The sequence below is a fragment of the Asterias amurensis genome, chromosome 1 (genome assembly GCF_032118995.1).
Source record: "Asterias amurensis chromosome 1, ASM3211899v1".
NCBI lineage: Eukaryota > Metazoa > Echinodermata > Asteroidea > Forcipulatida > Asteriidae > Asterias > Asterias amurensis.
The window spans coordinates 25381832-25400279 of record NC_092648.1 but is presented as its reverse complement, the minus strand read 5'-3'; the positions used below and the strand labels follow the sequence as shown (position 1 = coordinate 25400279).

Genomic DNA, 18448 nt, shown 5'->3' with positions numbered 1-18448 from the left:
ATTACATGTTTAAAAGATAAACTTGGCTAGAAAGTGAAACCTACATTATTTTTTGTTTTATAGCCACTCTATTTATGAGAAGTTTCATTGCTTTGTTTTTCCAGCCAGTGATCCAAGCATAGAAAACTACGTAATGTAGACCTTTACTTGTACATTTTAATTGTGGAAATAATAGCAACGGTTTCCACTTCATTTCCTCAGTTTCTCTGTAAATCTGTAAAACCTTCAGATTTTCGAGGGTTGGGGCTGGTTTGCAAAGACATCTTTGCTAACACATTCTTTTTTTTGTTACTAAAATCCTTGTTTGTTATTTTGCTTAACTTTTAGAAAGTGGTTTGGAATCAAAAAATGTATTACTGTGTTTTGAAAACCACAAGACTGTGGGACTTGTGTTGTGTGTGTCGGTGAGGGGCAGTTACTCAGCCTCGCTACCATGGGTAGCGCGTCGTATCGATACCTCTCATCACTAACTCCTGGTAGGGATGTACTGGGAAACAACGCTGATTGGCTCAGGAAATTGGTTATGCATTAGATGTCAAGTGCGTGCGCGCGTAGTTGTATGTTGATCACGCCCACATGTGCTAGCATATAGCACATTTAAATTTGCCAATTCCAGGGGTTATGACCGAGCAAGGCATTCTGGGGAAAAATGGCGCGGTGAGATCGATCACCCCTGGGAACGAGGTTGTCAGTTACTGGACCAGGGGTAAACTAAACAGACTGTAGTCAGTTGTCAAGTGGGCATTTCAAGCCGTGTGGGTTACTGGCCTAAGGCTCCATAGCTGGAATCTGGCAAGTGGGTTATAGACACAGTGCTGAAGGTACTGGACTTTGGCCAGTGGTCCAGTGGGTCTTTCAAGCCATGTGTTACTGGCCCAATGGTGAAATCTGCCAGTCGTCCAGTTGTTGTGCATGTAGTGAGCTATGTGGGTTACTGGCCCGATGCAAAACTTAATGGACTCTGACCAGTGGCCCAGTGGGTATTTCAGGCTACATTATAATGGTTGCTGGCCCAGTGCTAGACGTAATGCACTGTTACCAGTGAACCAGTACTAGTTATTTTGAGACCTTCATTCACTGTATGGTGAACTTCAAAGTTTGTTTGGTACACAAATGCAAAGTGTCATACAGTTTAGTTATTTCACCGAAGTGCAGGATGCAAAAAAGAATCCAAGTTATTGAAATACTGTACATTGTTGACAGGTGCCAGTTCCTGTGTTTTGGCAATAACTAGATAGCCATTGTAACAGGAAGACGTTGATCTTGACAGTTAAAAAAATAGAACCATGGTTCAACTTCAGTCTCAATGTTTTTGTCAAAGCGATCACACAACTGCTGATGTGAGCATGGGACTTGTCCCATTCTCAGTGAGCATGATACGTGTCCCATTCTCAGAGTATGTAAAGAGAAAGATACTTTTGTGTAGGGCCATAGCAGATTTTACTTTTCTTGTGAAGAATGAGGCAGAATAAGCAAGTAATGGCAGCCATTTTGAAAATTTTGAAATTGCTTGGTACCTATTTATTTTCAAACTTTAAATCTGAGACGACCCTATAGACCAATCAGACAAAACAAAATAGGTGGAATTTTGTTTAAACAATTGCAGTGTCTTTGTGCATAATTTAGGCACTGAAGACACCGCAACAAATGGCTCGCGGTGCTCGGGCGCGCGCCCCAATTGGTGTATACATTATATCCCAGTTATAAATATTTTTTTCATGACATACATAGTACTCTGACTGTGTGGCAAATTTCATACATCGTCAAAGGCACATCCCCCCCCCCCCCCCAAGTATTTCTGTTGTCAATCTACAACACTATGTGAATCCGGTCGTGCACAGTATGTGATTTACAAATTCATTGTTCAAACAAAACTTCCTGTTCAGTCAGTTGTGTTTTCAGGTTGAAGGACTGATAGTTTCAGTCCTACTTTAAAGCGGAATGCCTCATGATCATGTTGGCTTAAAAATAATTACTATATAAAGCACTTTATCCATCTTTCTTTTTATTATGTTGGGTTAGATATGTACCCCAAGTTTTTAAAACTATACAAGACCCTGTTATTTAGCTTTTTTCCTGGTGCGTAAGCCTGAGGTCACATTGGATTCCTTAAATGTTCATTAAAATTTGGTTTGTTGTTTTTTATTGTTTCACAGAGCGTATGACATTATAACATCCGCGTTGACGTAAAGAAGAGACAGTCTGATTGTTGTTCTTAGATGACACAGTCTTCAGTTTAGTCCGCTACGATGCATCTTTCTTTGTTGAGTCTACGACAGTGGAGTGTGATACAGTGATCGTAAAACTACTTGTAAGTCTTACTAGAGTTCTTTAGGTCCACCCTCCTTCCCATCCATGGGCACCTTGCCATTCCCTCATCACTCACCCTCTGGAAGGGTGATGTAGACCTGTATGCTTTGTTTTTGAAAAGGGCAAGGGCACTAAGGCATTTTCTCCTTGGTAAAGGGCACCTTTGAGAAAGTTGTTAATTTCTACTGTCGGAGCATTTCAAGGGCACCGAGGCAATAACCAGGGGGAATCAGGATAATCGCCTTCAGGCCTGGAGATTCTATGTATAACGGACATCCCTTTGGCTGCCAGCCACATCAACCCATTATGACCACGGAGCACAGCCAAGATCGAAAGTGTTTGATTTTTCCCGAGGGAGGAAAACCGGATGGTCTGGAAAACCCTTGTGGCACAGCAGAGAACCAACGCACAACAATTCACATAGCCCTGGCTGGGAATCAAACCGGGGTCACTTTGGTGAGAGGAGAGCGCTTTACGCACAAGCCATCCATGCCACCCAATGATAGTAATAATAATAATAATAATAAAAGTGCACCTTTTTGTCACGTTTACACTTTCAAGTTTACATTGTCATCCTTCAATGGATGCAGTTGAACATGAAGTTGAGTTCTCAGAAGAATGAGAGGGTACCAGTGGCTCAATTTCTCCACTGCTAAATGTTTCGGTAACCAGCCTTGAGAATAATAGAATAGACTGGGTTTTTTCTTTCATTATCAAGAAGTCATTTTTATTTTTTGTCTATCAATTAAGTCAACATGACCTTGGTGTGACCCATAGTGTTGTTGATCCTTGTTGTTGATCCTGTCGGAAGTGTCGTGGTTGAGCGGTTGAGAGCACCAAATTCAAACTCTTGTGTTTCTGATCAGCAGAGTGTGGGTTCTAGTCCCAGTCATGATACTTGTGTCTTTAAGCAATACACTTAACCATGGCTTTGTCAAATTTGCATCCTTGTCAAATTTGTATCGTTGCAGTACCCACTGCCAAAACATAGGATTCGAACTGCCTCTAGCTGCCGGGCAACCTCGGTAGTCTAGTTGGTAAGACACTGCTCTAGAATTGCAAGGGTCGTGGGTTCGAATCCCACCCGAGTAACATGCCTGTGATATTTTTTCACAGGACTCGGGAAAGTACTGAGTATACAGTGCTAACACACATCGGTGTATGGGTAAAAACCAAAATTAACATGGCTTTGTCCTTCGGATGGGATGTAAAGCCATTGGTCCGGTTTGTTGTGAAATGCACGAAAAAGAACCCAGTGCACTTATCAAAAAGAGAAAAGGGTTCGTCCCATTGTTCCTAGTTGTGGCTGCTGAATGCACCGTAAACTCAGAATTCATGACTTTGACACATATCTTTCTGTAAAAATGTATTGTAAGCACCTTGAGTACCGTACCTTGTTCGTAGATACTTGCGATATAAGACTTTGATATTATTATTATTATTATTATTCTGTTGTTGTTGATCCCAGAGTGACACTCTTTCAGTATGACCTCTTCAGTTTAAGATGACAAAGTTTCCTCTGGATGTGACTTCCTGTGCCATAACAGGATATCAACACTACACTTAGTATCAAATCACACAATGCACACAAGCCAGTGTAGCAATTACTCGACACTTGTTCCTGGTTGTGTTTATGAATGTGTCTTTTAAAGATATGGTTTCAACATGGGTAATACCCAAGAATTTTAGTTGTTATGAAATAAGGGAACAGTCACCTTTAAGTAGAGGTTAGTTTGTTTTTTTACCCTTGATGCAAAATTAACATCGAGTACCCGCTGCCAAAACGTAGGATTCGTACTGCCTCTAGCCACTGGGCTGGCTCGGTTAGACCTACGAAATAAGGGAACAGTCACCTTTAAGTAGAGGTTAGTTTGTTTTTTTACCCTTGATGCAAAATTAACATCGAGTACCCGCTGCCAAAACGTAGGATTCGTACTGCCTCTAGCCACTGGGCTGGCTCGGTTAGACCTGCTCTAGCAATTCAAAGGTCGAGGATTCAAATCCCACCTGAGTGATAGACGATGTGACCTATGTTTACATTCAAACCGCCCTCTGTTGACAAAACACTGTTTACGTCATGTTTCGCCGGGCAAAAAGACGCGTAGTCATGGTAAGATTGCATACTGAGTTCCAAACAACAAAGGTTTTATTTTGCCTTTAACTTCATTGAATTTCCTCCCTTTCTGAATCAGTCAATGGTCATGCTTTCACTTTCACTGCAAAGTATTTTTTGGGACCCCCCCCCAAAAAAAAAAAAAAAATCTATATAGGGAATCCCAATATCCTGTGACTGTTTTTACAGTCATTGCTTAATAGGGAGAGCGTACTACTGGAGCAAGGGCTCTTGATAAAGCAATTTCTTCTTCTCATTGTTTTTTACAGAGGATGTATGAAACACAAACCAGTACACGAAAGATCAACGCCAACAAACTGACTATCATATTTTCCTGCAAGTTTAGTGAGAAGTAAGACTGTTCACATGTAGCACTCGGCAGCACAAATAACATCCCTGTGTGTTAAATGTCAGTGGCAGCCTATGGTGTAGTCAAAACATCAACGCACTGCAGGAAATTCTCGATTGTAAAGTTATAACCGACTTCCTTGTCCCCACAGATTGTTCAAGACGAACCAGGGCAACACTAGTGTAGGAACACCTCAAACCTGTTGACTTCCTTGGCGTATTGGTAGCTGCGGTGTGCATTCTGATTTAGCAGTGGGAAACCCAGTCTTTAGGGACACGGTTCCCTCAAGATGGCGCTCGTATGGAAGAGGTTGCAGAGAGTCGGTAAACGAGCGGCAAAGTTCAAGTTTACTGCGTCCTTCCATGAGCTGATGGTAGAAGTGACGAAGAAATGGTAAGCCTTCTGTTTTTCGTTTTTCTTGGTTCAGTTTTTGGCTCTGAATGTTTGGGTGCAGCTTTGGTATGAACAAGCACTAGCCGCCATCTTTGATGAAATGTGCACATGTGTGAAAGGCTCTCTTTGGCTGGGAGTTGTGGGCTAAGTGCCAATACGCATATATATATGTTACGTGTACTTTTCCATTATTTTACATCAAAGATGGTGGTCGTCGGTGACTTAATCTGCAATTCATCTTTAGAAGCAAACCAAACCAAAAACCCTTTTCTTGAAGCTGACTTAGTAGTGATTGTACATTTCAAAGTCTAATATTTATATTTTGCCTGAAATGCCATTTTCTTCAGTTCAAAGTTTGTAGATCTGTCTGTTGTACTTCTCTAGCCTTGCCAATCGGTAAAACAAAATGTAGCCCATTTTGCTTCTTAAAGCCTGGTTCTACTTCAAGCAAATCGCGAAACGAATTATACACTATTTTACACATTGCACTTTTTTTACACAATTATTGCGCTATTTTACACAAGCATTATACAATATTGTCGTATGCTGTGTAATGGGGCCCATGGTGTACAAAAAAAACATGGGCTCATCACAAAGTGTGCAACAAGTGTTTTGTCGTACCATGTAGCCACGATAGTGAATTGTTGTCATCTTCCAACGTAATAACGATTAAATTGGCACAGTTAAAAAGAAAACCAGTGGGGACAAATTGTATGGTGATCATTAATAGATTGCTTCTCTGCTCCTTACCGTACATCACACAGTGACGTACATCAATTAACCACTATGTGTATTAATAACCAGCATTATTACAACTTCATACCCAGGGCTATTTCTAATACTGTGTAATGCCTTGGAATACCACAAAGCACTCGCGTTCCCCTGAGCCATATACCTCTTTTTAGCTGCGCCATGCATCTGTGTAGCGCATCGCGTGATTATTAGTACAATGAGATCTGACGCCACACTTGAGATTCGTGAATAACGGCAGATACAAGCCTTGTGTGCTTGGCAGCATCCTGTCAGATACCTTTGACCTCTCATCCCATTAACACAGAGATTCGTAGTCAAAACGCACGATACATTACATGTACATGATAGTGAATAAAATAACATTACATACATAAAGTAAGAAATGCAGCAGCAGATCAAAAGTGCACTTGAGCAAACTGATAAACTACAAAGATGGCGGCCGATGACGTGTGTTGCGATCCATAGTTCATTGCCTAATGTTTATTGTTTTAAATATTGTTCTGTATACATTGTGTATACATATTGACTTAATTTAGCCATTATTTACAAGTTCAATTGTAAACCATCATTCATAAATACCTCAGACAATTTTGCTATTCCTATTGGTGGAGAGCGTGTCACGTGGGTGTGTATAAACCTTTGTTTATGACCAGTAAAAAGTGTTGAAACATGGGCGTGATACGCGAGTTTTCACCTGTGATTATAAGACAGTTTCTTCATTTCTATTGATCAAGAGCAACAGCTGAGACAGTTGTGCCACATCACGCGATACGCGCAACGCGCACAGCATTCCCTTATAAGAAGTTGTTTACCCGAGGACCTTGACTGGGCCCTACCATTTCATAGCTGGAGGGGTGTTGTGTTGAAAGAAATCATTGAAAAATTATAATTTTTGCATTTATTTTACTTTTGACTATAAGTGTTGATGTTTTTTGACCAAAAATGTATTTATGAATGGGAATCAAAGTGTGTTGAATCGGTTTTCAACTAGTGGTTTTAACCCGCCGAGGCCTGGTTCTTGATAATTTACCTCGACTTAGTCTCGGTAAAATTATTAAGAACCAGGCCTCGTTGGGATTTAACCACTAGTTGAAAACCTCTTCACCACACATTGATTCCCCTAATAATGATAACTGGGCCTGTCCTTGCTGAAAATAGTTGACCAGTCTATTAATAGCCTTGCATGATCCAAGAAGTTCTACTGACCCAATTAAGTTGATTTTATCTCCCACAATAAATCTAGGTCCAGTGTGTTGTTGTGTAATGATACACTACATGTACACTTATTGCCAAGAGAAGGGGTTTGCCTTTGTGTTTCAGGCAGTGGCTGCTGAATGGGTCACAGCATAGAGTTATATATAAGAACTAGAGGGCGCACTGGCCTATATACGTGGCTCGGCATGTGCGCATGCGGCCATTTTGTAAGTTGACAAAACAGCATCGTACAGCGTGTGTTTGTGCGGCCATTTTGTAAGTTGACAAAACAGCATGGCGTAGCGTTCATAAAACACAAACTCCAACATGTACTTCATATTCAACGTGCGTGCAGAATGGCGCGCGTGTCTCCTTGGGGTCCTGTCGTGTTTGTGCATGCAGCATCTCCAATGCGCCCTCTAGTTCTTATATAACTCTATGGTCACAGCACCTTGTACAATGTACACCATTATTAATGTGCATAATTAAATGGGTCCCATATAATATTTCAAAACATTGCTCTGCTTATCTTACAAAATAATGAGTTCTAGGATACACTCTGAGGGGTTTGATAAAGCGCCATTATAATTTTGGGAGTTTGATTTTCTGTGTGTTACTAGCCAGTGCATATATTGTAGGTGAGACGTGCACCATATTTAAGGGTAATCTTAGTTCCAAAAGGACAGACCAAGGGCAGAGCCGTGTGTGTAATGTTATTGTATGAGACACACCAACTCCTTTACTGCACAAATATTGACTAAAATTGCTCATAATACTATTTTTCATTAATTTCATTTCATTTATTATTTTCACAGGTAAAAATGCAAAGTACAAAAATAATAACGATAAAAAAAACATATGCACATGGGGGGGGGGGGGAAGTAGCACCCCAGGAAAAACAAAAAAGGAAACTTAATATACAAATACGCTTCCTATGCAGATCAGAAATGCCAGCTCACTCACCTCATTCAAGACACTCCTTAAAACCCACCTGTTCCAGCAGGCTTACTAACCATTCAACTGTGCCTCAGCGCCTTAGAACAAACTCTTGATTTTGGCGCTCTACAAATGACCTTTGATTGATTGATTGATTGATTGATTAAGTTAATCTCTTGATGCCACAATTTTATGAGAATTAATTAAAACTATAAAAGCTCATATTTTGCATGTTATAGGGCCTATATTTCACATGTTGAGTGTTTGAATGTAACCATTTCCCAGAAAACTCAATGCATGTACATTGTAGCTTCTGTAACAAAATACAAACACCTCATTCTGACATTGAGCCATGAAAGTGTTATACTGCCCTCAACTGTTGGAAGTCGGACACTCTTTGGTCAATGTTTTGTTATTATGCACTCCATCTACTTGAGGTCATTTATTGATAGTCGCATGCCAGGTTGAGGGGGACTGTGAACTCTGACTAGCGCCCTCATGTGTTGGTACATGGAGATGAATTATGGTGTTTCTGTATAACTATAGTCACCTTTTTGGGCTACGCTCGTTCCCAGCGCCTTGCTTTAGCCAAAGTCGTTGGGATGGGCAAAGGTATCAAGTACACTCATTGGTCTATCCGGAAAATGCTCATTCCCATCATGCAGCACACTCACACTGCACCATAAAAAAATACAAAAAATAAGTCAATTCTGACCCTAGACAATGACAAATTAAAACTCTGTTGCTCTTTTAGACAACATAGATCTATATAAAAGGCAGGGGTTGGTAATTACTCCACAAGTTAATGACCATAAAAACTTCTTGGTAACGAGCAATGGAGAGCTCCGTTGATAGTATAAAACATTGTGAAAAACAACCCCCGTTTGAAGTAGCGTAGTTTTAAAGAAAGAGGTAATGTTTCACCCCACAATTTGAATCTGAGATTTTTCAAGTTGATTGCCTCGCTTTGAGAAAAATAGACAAACAAATAAACAAACAAACAAACAAACACAAATTGCATCAGTGCCACAGGCTAAATTTGAGTATTCAAGTAACGTTTCCCAGGAAGGGAAAGTCAAGGAAAAATCCCCATTCATGTTGCCAACAACTTGTGATCATTTCTAAAGCCTTACATATTAATTCCACTCAGACAGTGCAGCTCAGCAAATCCTTAATGTGTTCCCCCTTTTCAGTGTCACAAGTTTGTTTCACCTTCTTTTCTTAATTCCCCTTCCTCTACCCCTAGTATCCCCTCTTTTGTGTTTACCTGCGTTCAACAGAAAAGTCCCCTTTCTCGTTAAAAGGAGAGTGAACCACAGATGAAATGTAGCATGTTTAGAAAACAAGACCAGTAATCTAAACTAACAAATGGTGTATTTGTTCGGAGTAAACTGCGTTCACCACCCCCAGATGAATTGTAGCATACGAGGACAATGGCGTCATCCTGGGAACTAAACTTAAACAGAACCAGGGAAACTTTAGAAGAAGAAGAAGGGGGAAAAAAAGTCTTTTTATCTCGCATTCAGAGTGAATTGTTGTGACTCTGGATGCTATTTAATGGGGCTATTGTGAGGCTTGTGAATGCCCTAGAGTTCTGTAGTGGGGCAGGGTTGTTTGGGCAGTTGCTATTTTTGAATCGACGATGGGACGTCATTATTGTGGTGGTGAGAGAGGGGAGAGGGCTTCATGAATAATTCTTGTCGTGCAAAAAGACTTCTTGCAGATTTAAGTTTTAAATATTATTTAAAAGTGCAGGCATGATATTTTTGCCACTTTGGTTTGTGGATTTTGTTTCCCTCAGAAAAAACAACCCAGTACAACCGTTTAACGTGGCATTCCTGATATTTTTCCTACTTAAGTCTGTGATTAATATGCCTGTGAACATTTTTGCACAGGACTCAGGAAAGTACTGAGTACACAGTGCTAACTTACATCGGTGTATGGTTAAAAAGAGTTGTTTAAAAACAATTAATACTTAAGTTTGATTTCCATTTGGCCATTGGAAAAATCAAAACAAATTGTGAGAAAATAGCCTGAAAATGGCTATTTAAGCCAACACCATGTGTTTATGTAGTTCAGCCCTTGTACTCGATAAAGTGTTCCTACCGTTTTCCATGAACAAAATATCATGCCCGATATATTAAAGCCCCTGTACAGTTGTGTGTACTTGCAGCTTAAGCAGCAAATATCGCTTACCAAAAGTAAGCAGTGTACCAGTGACAGATGGTACATGCGGAATGATATTTAGGCTTGTAACCTTAGTCTAGTAAGCATATTTTTACTCTGTTTAGCTCCTCTTGTGCTTAAGTAGCTCTATGAAATTGAGCCCTGGGCCCAATTTTAAACTACTCTTAAAAGCACCCTAATTAGCTAAGCATAATAAAATGATGCTCACCAAATAAAGGTTACCAGCCCAAAACACCATTCCACATGTACCATCTGTCACCGGTGTCCTGCTTATTTTTGCTAAGCAGAAAATTGTTAAGCCGTATTTGCTGCTTAAGTATAACTATTTTAAGAATCATTCCTGACTGGAAATTTCAGTCATGGAAAGGTTTGGGTGACATAGATTGTTAAAACTAGTGTAAGATATGTTTTATTTTATTTGGTGCTTTGATCAAGTGAAACAACTTTTTGTATCAAGATTGAAGGCGAAATCAGTCAAAGTTGCCTTGAATAAAATGTTACAGACTGTTTATGTTCTTGGTTTTAATTCCATGGAGAAATACAATGAACAATAAACTCCAGAAATGGAGTTGTTGATTTGTATTTTGACTTTGTTGACAAAGGTTCATAGCAGGGTTGGCCAGTACGCTGTATGGAGGGCCTGCACCACGGAGTACTTTGTCATACATGAAACCCAATTAATTCCAATTCATTTTAACACAAACGACACAATATCAAGGCAACACCCCGGCATTGTCCCGCATCAAAGAGGAGAACCAAAGTTCCGCAGATGTAGTCCGAACAATCGCCACTCTGATCCCGTCAAAGGATTTGCTGCAAAACCCAGGTCAAGAATTGCAGTAGGCAGTCACAGTTTCAAAAAACCTACCCCTGTGTATCCAAGTGTAGTGTTACCACACAGTTGGGACAAGGCTGACCATAACAAAAGACAACGATCCTTAGCTTTGTGGGTAAGCAACCTATGTCAGACGGTAGCTCCCGTCCAAAATGGCCTCCCAACTTTCACCCAACCACAATCTAACTCACGTTGGGACGGCCGCCGCCCCTGTGTGCCTTTTCAAAACAGAGGGGTGAGAGCTTTTGACCCCGGGGCTGTTTTTACACCAGTGTTTTCTGTTTTGAGTTCTTGTCAAGCACATGTTAGCTTGGGCTTTCAGGCAACGCATAACATATAGAACATGGTTATAAAGCTGGCATCACGTTCGGCCAAATTTTTTTTCTTCTTCTTCTGCTACCCCCGTCTCGTATCCCGACTAAAAAAGAAGGGAGCTGAATCGAGTGTGACTGGAGGCACCGTAGGTTTGCCCTAACCATTGTCGACCCTCCTCGTAATAATTTCAATAGAGTGAGGTTAAAGAAACAGTTGAAATAATAACATGACAAGTCTGGTTACTCCCAAAATGCAGAATATTACAGTGTTGTGATAACATCACTGACGGTGATGCTAATGTACCCTGACACTTAGTGAGAGAAACTTCTCTACAAGACCTGTAATAAACCCTCAAGTATATATCAAGTCTCCTCCATGAATAGAAAACACCAAATTTTTTTTCTTTTTTGTTTTTTTTCATGTCCAGCGTAAGATTTTGGTGTTTTGTTACAGACAGGAAAAAGTGAAATGTCAAATCCCTATAAAAAATAAAACAGAAAGAAAAAAACTGGGAGATTTGAGGAAATTAGCTGCCAACCCCTGTTAGTTCCAGAACAGTTAATGATGCTTAGCAGCTGAACAAGTATGTTCCGGTTTTTATATTTTCATTTGTGTACTAATATGGCCCTATTATGGGGTTTCGTTCCATTGAAATCATTTTGCAAAGAATATGTGTTGAAAATGTTTGATGTGACAGGAACCATGTTTAGTTGTATTACTTTCATGGAAAGCAATTGGGTTATGATACCTTACAAAAATTATAACAATGATTCTAGGGGGGAGGGTGGTCTTTGCTTACAATTCTTGTGTGATGGCTGAGCGGTCAAGTGGCGCACTGGACTCAAGCTCTTGTGTTACTGATAAGCAGAGTGTGGGTTCAAGTCCAGGTCTTGACACTTGTGTCTTTAGGCAATACAGTTATCCATTATTGCTTCATCCTTTGGATGAGACGTAAAGAAGTTGGTCCTTTGTTTTGTGTCATGCACGTAAATATCTCAGGTAATATCTTATCGCTAAATATAAGAAATATCTTATTGCTAAAAGAAGGTGTTTGCCCCGGCAGTGGATGCTGAATGCACGGTAGCCTTAGATCTCAACTACTCAGGATCTGATGTTCCCCAAAACACCACCTTCTGTAACCGATCTACCCTCACATTTGTCCCTATTTCATCTAGATGTTTTCAAGCTCCCCAACCACCACAGGTACTTCTTTCACTTTCACCTGCCAAATCTTACGAAGTTCCCTAGCCATGTCTTGGTACTTTTGGATCTTTTCTATTTCCTTCAAGCTACCCTTAAATCACACTGGCACATCTATGTCAATGAGAAGACACATTTTCTTCATCTTATGATTATTAATATCAATATTTGTATGGTATTAAATAGAATGTTCCTTCACATGATTAATCACAACATTTCAGTATCTCAAGTGATGTTCTAGTTTCAAAAATCCAAATGACATACCTAAGGAAGAATAAAATGTCCTCATCTAGGTGCATGTAGCATAATTGATAAACTGTTTTTCTAAATGGTGATTATTCAAAACCGAGCCAGTTTGCAGGGATTAATCCGGAATGGTTAACTATTGATCCAATTAAGCCTCCTGCAGGAACCTTTAGATGTTGTGTTTTTCCCCTTCAAACCAGCGATACAATTTAATCCAATTGTACCCCGTTAATTCAGCTTCTAATAACGCCACCATTGATGCATGACATTGGTAAATCAATTCCTAATTCCCTGCCTTCAGAGGGGACACAACACTGTATCTCCCCCCCCCTCCTTCAATATCCCTCAACCTTGCCTTCTCATGAGCCCTTTCAACTCCAAAGGCATTCCATCCCTTTTTCTTGTATTCTTTGTGGAACCTTGATTAAAAACATGACCATCCTAACTACCCCTTAATTCCTTTAAATAGTAGCCACGCCAGCCAAACAGCCCTTTTATCTTTGATGAAGAAAGGTAGCCCTTTCATGGACTTATCCCATCTTAATGAGAAGATCAGGCAGTACCACTCTCTCACTATCTGCCCTCACATCGCTTTGACGTGGCAACACCCTTTTCATGCCCAAATTGCTTGGTGTACAAATTAGAGTCTTGTTGTACAAGGCCTGGCAATTACCAGCCAAGAAAATGAAGGACCTGAGTGTGATTGCAAACTCTAGGATTAAGAGCTAAGTTGCTTTTTATGGTGTGTTTATAAACTTCAATGAATTTTTAACCTAATGAGAGGCAATTTGAGCCATGTGTTGTGTCGTGGTCGAGCAGTTAAGAGCACAGGACTCAAGCTCTGGTGTTTCTGATCAAGGCCCAATTTCATGGCTCTGCTTACCGTAAGCACAGAATCAGCGCTAATGGAAGCAGGGAATTCTGTGCTTTTGGCAAGCATATTTCACGAGTTAGCAGCGATTTTTTACTTCTGCGTGTGATTACTCCACTTCACTAGGCATTCTGTGCTTACAAGGCTAGCGCAGAAATTTGGCGCTTGCACGTAAGCGGGGAATCAATAGTGATGGTAAGCGCAGAATTACCAAATAAGTTTTTATGCTAACAATTATGTACGTAATTACTAACAGTGTCCAGTGCCTTTAATGTAAGAGTCACAAAATCTGACCCCATCCTGTCCTTTTGCATGTGTATGGGGCTTATTAAAACATACAGTCGCTCTTCACATTAATCTGTTTCAGCTGACAGAGTACAAATATTTTTTAAGAAGTCGGTGGAGGGAGCTAGTTTAAATAATCCCTGATCATCCAAAACAGATCAGGGCTCGAGATGTACACCATCCCGAGGCCAGTGATCTTAGCATTGGCCATTAACTTGTGACTAGACAAGGCAAGCGGGTTTGTAGTTGTTATTTTATTTAACCCCTTCTTATTTTAAAACCCTGTGAATGTCATATTTTACTTCACCCAGAATAATTTCTTCTTTTTTCGGGGGGGGGGGGGGGTAGTTTTTTGGTCCAAGAATCAAGAGGAAGGAGCAGGATTGCCTTTCAAAATAATCTTCCGAACTTTAAACCAGAGGAGAAAGAAAAATGCAAATTGCAAAAGCCATTGCTGGCCCACTGCCAGAAGATAACCCACTTTAATTCCACTTTTGTTCATTGTGAACCTTGGCTGGGCCAAATCCCGCCAAATCTTCCAAACCCCATATTCTGTGGAGAGAGTCCAGTAAAGAGAAGAGGAACATGAAATCCTGATAGGATTATTCTAACTGTCTTGTGGCTTTCTATCCAACCTAAAGATTTTGTGGTTTTAAAACAGTTGAATGAAGTCCAGCAGTCAGTTACTGAGTCAGTACGGAGAAAAAGGAACTTTCTCTATGTATTTGGAATGTCCTGCTGTTGTTTTACTACCCCAAAATAAACAAGAAAATTAACAAAACAAATTTTACAATTAATATTTTAATAGTTAAAGGTATTTATTAGGTTACTATTGTTTGAAAAAGAAGGAAAGAATATTTGTTTAAAGTTGTGAAAGATTCTATTATCATTATCTAAGTGAAAGCTAGGTTTGAGAAAGTGTCAGTACTACACGCGATTGGGACCTGTACATGTTATTTAAGTAGACTCCTGGGCCAGCCATTAAGTACGAATACGGTATGACACGGGCCTGTACTTTACAACCCTGGTTCGGTATAATAAACCAACTTGCGGTCGGTTAGAAGGAGACTCATAAGACCTAGCAAATATTTGATGGTTCTTTGAAAACATCGGCCCTGCTCGATACATGTATCATATTGCACCAATTCAGTAGGAGATCGGCTGCTATTGTACAAGTTCTGGGACAGGGTCATACAGCCGGCCCTTTTACCAAGTTGGGGGTAACTCGAACAAATCTAGGCTAGGGCACCGTTCATCAAAGTTGAATAACTTGGGCTGTTTATGATTGGTTCAGAAATTCTCAGTCGTCATTATACTTTACTCAGGTGGTGTCAACAAAATAAAAATGTGAACGCTATGAAAAAAAGGAGAATTCTTGCCCACAGAAAAGGCATAGTATCATGAAAAAATACCTCGAAGCTTGCAGTATTGATGCTATTCAGTCGCTTATGTTTTTAACGCCAACAGGGGACGAGATTTCTATTCATGGGGTGTCAAAATTAACACAAGTGAGGAAGAAAGGTGTAGCGATGCTTGTTACACTCTTGTTCCGTGGGTTTGCTTTCCCCCCACTCTACCTGTATTTACATATGGATGGCCGACTGTGAACACCTGTGTTTACTCTTGCCTGGCTGACACAAGGTTGAGCATGGAGAGCAGTTTCTTTTCCCTGAAAAGTTTTTCACAACCCTTTTTCTCTCCCCCCCCCCCCCCTCCCTTTCCCTTCGCTGAGAGGGAAACCCACAAATGGAACTGGTACAATGGCGGCTCTCTCTGAACTATTGTCAGGGGTAGCCTTTACCTTGTTGGTTACGCCAGAGGCATCATTTGCATGCTCTACCAACTCCCAATAGCCAACTACTGCTGTCTCTGCAGAACTAACGAAGATCATAAAAAAAAACACTTGAAAAGTCGCGGAGTTGGAACAGTGTTAAGACTCTGTATCACAGAATAGTCAGAGGAGGTATAACATTGGGCACTTGAGAATATAAGAATGAAAAGGAGATGCATGAGTGGTGGCCAATCTCTGGATGGGTCTTTGAAATGGGGGTTCAGGATCTTAAACATAGGCTCAAGATCCCCTTGTAATGTCAGGACTAGAGTCCTTTGAAAGGTAGAGACTGGATCAAGAGTAGGTGGGTAAAGTGATGGATCTCTATGCTACCTCAGGGCTATATAGAACCAAGAAAGACCTGAGGGACACAATGATCAAAGTATCGAAGCCATTGCCACCTCTCTTTACATTGTGTCTCACCTACCGTCCCCTCCCCCCCCCCCCCCCCCTTCAACCCTTGGTGATTGGGTTTATGAGGCATTGACGGCTGGTGAAAAGAACCAGACAAGTAGGAAAATTTGTATGCTCCATGTGTAATTGGAGTCAAGGCATGTCACACTGGAAGAATAGAGACCCAGGCGATGTAGGGGTGACAAAATGGCAATTTTGCTATTTTGGTTGTTGGGTGGGTGTTTGTCACGGCCAGATTTGATGTTTGAAAAGAAAGAAGGGAAAATTGCCTCTGAATTTGCCTGACAGTATTTTTTCAAGCATTGTTATTCTTCTGAATTGGGTGTTATTCAATTTTGCAGTTGCCTTCTAAGTAATTGATATCCTTCTGTGATGGGGAATGAGGATACACAGCCTTATATTCTAGAAAGACCCCTTCTGTAAAAGTTAGGTATCCAGAACATGGAATGTTCTTCCAATTGCCAATAAAAGCTTGCCAACTATTACAAGTTTCAAAGAACATGTCAAGGAGCACTATTCAAGCTCAAATGAGTAATTTACATTCAAGTCATTTTGTTCAACAAATCATGCTTCCTTTTGACTGCTATTTCATGTGTCTTTTATACTAAAAACTATTTAAGCAGGAGACCAAGAATATTGTATAAATTGTAATTGTGTTTTTCACTAATCCAATTTTTCTACTGACGGCCTCCTGTTAAGCAGTGCTGGGCATTGATTGTGAGTTTACCCTCATTAAAGATTACGTAACTAAATAAATAAAAAGTAAATAAATAAAATAAATCCTAAAAATATTTAAAAACTACGCAGATAATTAAGTCCTGATAAATAATTTTTATTCCAGTGTAAGTTAACTAAATACATTCATGCATTCGTTTATTTATCATTTACATTGATCTAAAACAACTTAAAATTCCTTCCCCTCCCCCCCTCCCCCCCAGGGTGCAAAAATATTAAGACTCTAAAAAATACATACAAGTTCAATATGCAAAGGCAATGGACACTATTGATAATAATTGTTAGCATAAAAACTAACTTGGTAATGAGCCATGAAGAGCTGTTGATCGTTTAAAAAAGCATTTTGAGAATAGGCTCCCGCTCTGTCTGAAGATCTCACTCAAATAACTAAAGACTTCAGGGGTGGATTTAGGAACACGTTGACTTGGAACGGTCTTTTGTAACCATTTGTTATAAAATGCATATGGGTGGAAAGATGTTGTAAAAGTAGAATAATGATCCATACAAACATGCATCGAAATTGCGTGATTTTCCTTTTACCTCGTCGACCAACACTGTCGGCCATTTATGGGAGTCGATTTTTTTACTCTCTTAAATGGCCGACAGTGTTAATTTGCAAAGTAAAAGGAAAACCACGCAATTTCGAGGCAAATTTGTGTGGATCATTGTATTCTACTTTTAAAACATCTTTCTAACCACATGCATTTTATAACAAACGGTTACAAACGCTTTTTTTTTACCAACTCGTCTGATCCAAGGCAATGTGTTCCTTTAAGACTGGTCTTATCTCGAACTCGTCCTAACTTAGGACTAGGCATACGTTTTACGTATCTCGTAGGTTTAGTCCTAACTCTTTGTGAAGTCAACTGCATGTATAAAATATGATACCTTTTTAGGTATCTAAAAGCACACAAACTTGTGCAATAAGGGTGTTTTTTCTTTCATTATTTCTTGCAACTGTGAAGACCAATTTAGTCCAAACTTTCAAAGATTGTGTGCCTATGTTGGCTACACCAAGTGAGATTACTGGTCTTTGACAACTACCAAAGTGTTCTTTAAATACAAAAAGAGTATTATGTCTTTATATTTAGCTTCATCTACTAGTGTCGAAACCTGACACCACTAACGACTTTTTGCTATTCCACAGGTGACTTTGGTCAGTAATCCGTTTTTTTCATCAGCTCATTCCTGTTGTTTTTCCCCGCCTTTAAATCTACACAAAAGATACACATTATTGTTCAAAAATGTTCACTGTTTTAAATATATTTTTGGTTTGGTTTATTTACAGGCAACCTGATAAACTATGTATACACTGGACAAGACGTGGAAGGAAAAAGTCAACTGAGGTGAAAAATAAAAACAGTTTTCCTATTTCCTATCTTGAGTGGCTCTTTTTTTCAGGGTAAATTTTTGCCTGAAAAATATATCATCTAAAAGAATATTAATTTTGGTTTTACCACTGTTGTACTTTCCCGAGCTCT

General features: G+C 39.9%; 1 protein-coding gene across 2 annotated transcripts in view; it reads left to right on the top strand.

The window, feature by feature from the left end:
• LOC139934343 (EH domain-binding protein 1-like) overlaps positions 1-18448 on the top strand; it is an 86611-nt gene that overhangs the window by 20217 nt on the left and 47946 nt on the right. For both annotated transcript variants that reach the window (XM_071928541.1, XM_071928532.1), the window contains exons 3-5: positions 2157-2311; positions 4924-5165; positions 18256-18313. In XM_071928541.1, the coding sequence (XP_071784642.1) occupies positions 5062-5165; positions 18256-18313 (162 nt within the window). In that variant the 5' untranslated portion in view covers positions 2157-2311; positions 4924-5061. The remainder of the gene's footprint in view (positions 1-2156; positions 2312-4923; positions 5166-18255; positions 18314-18448) is intronic.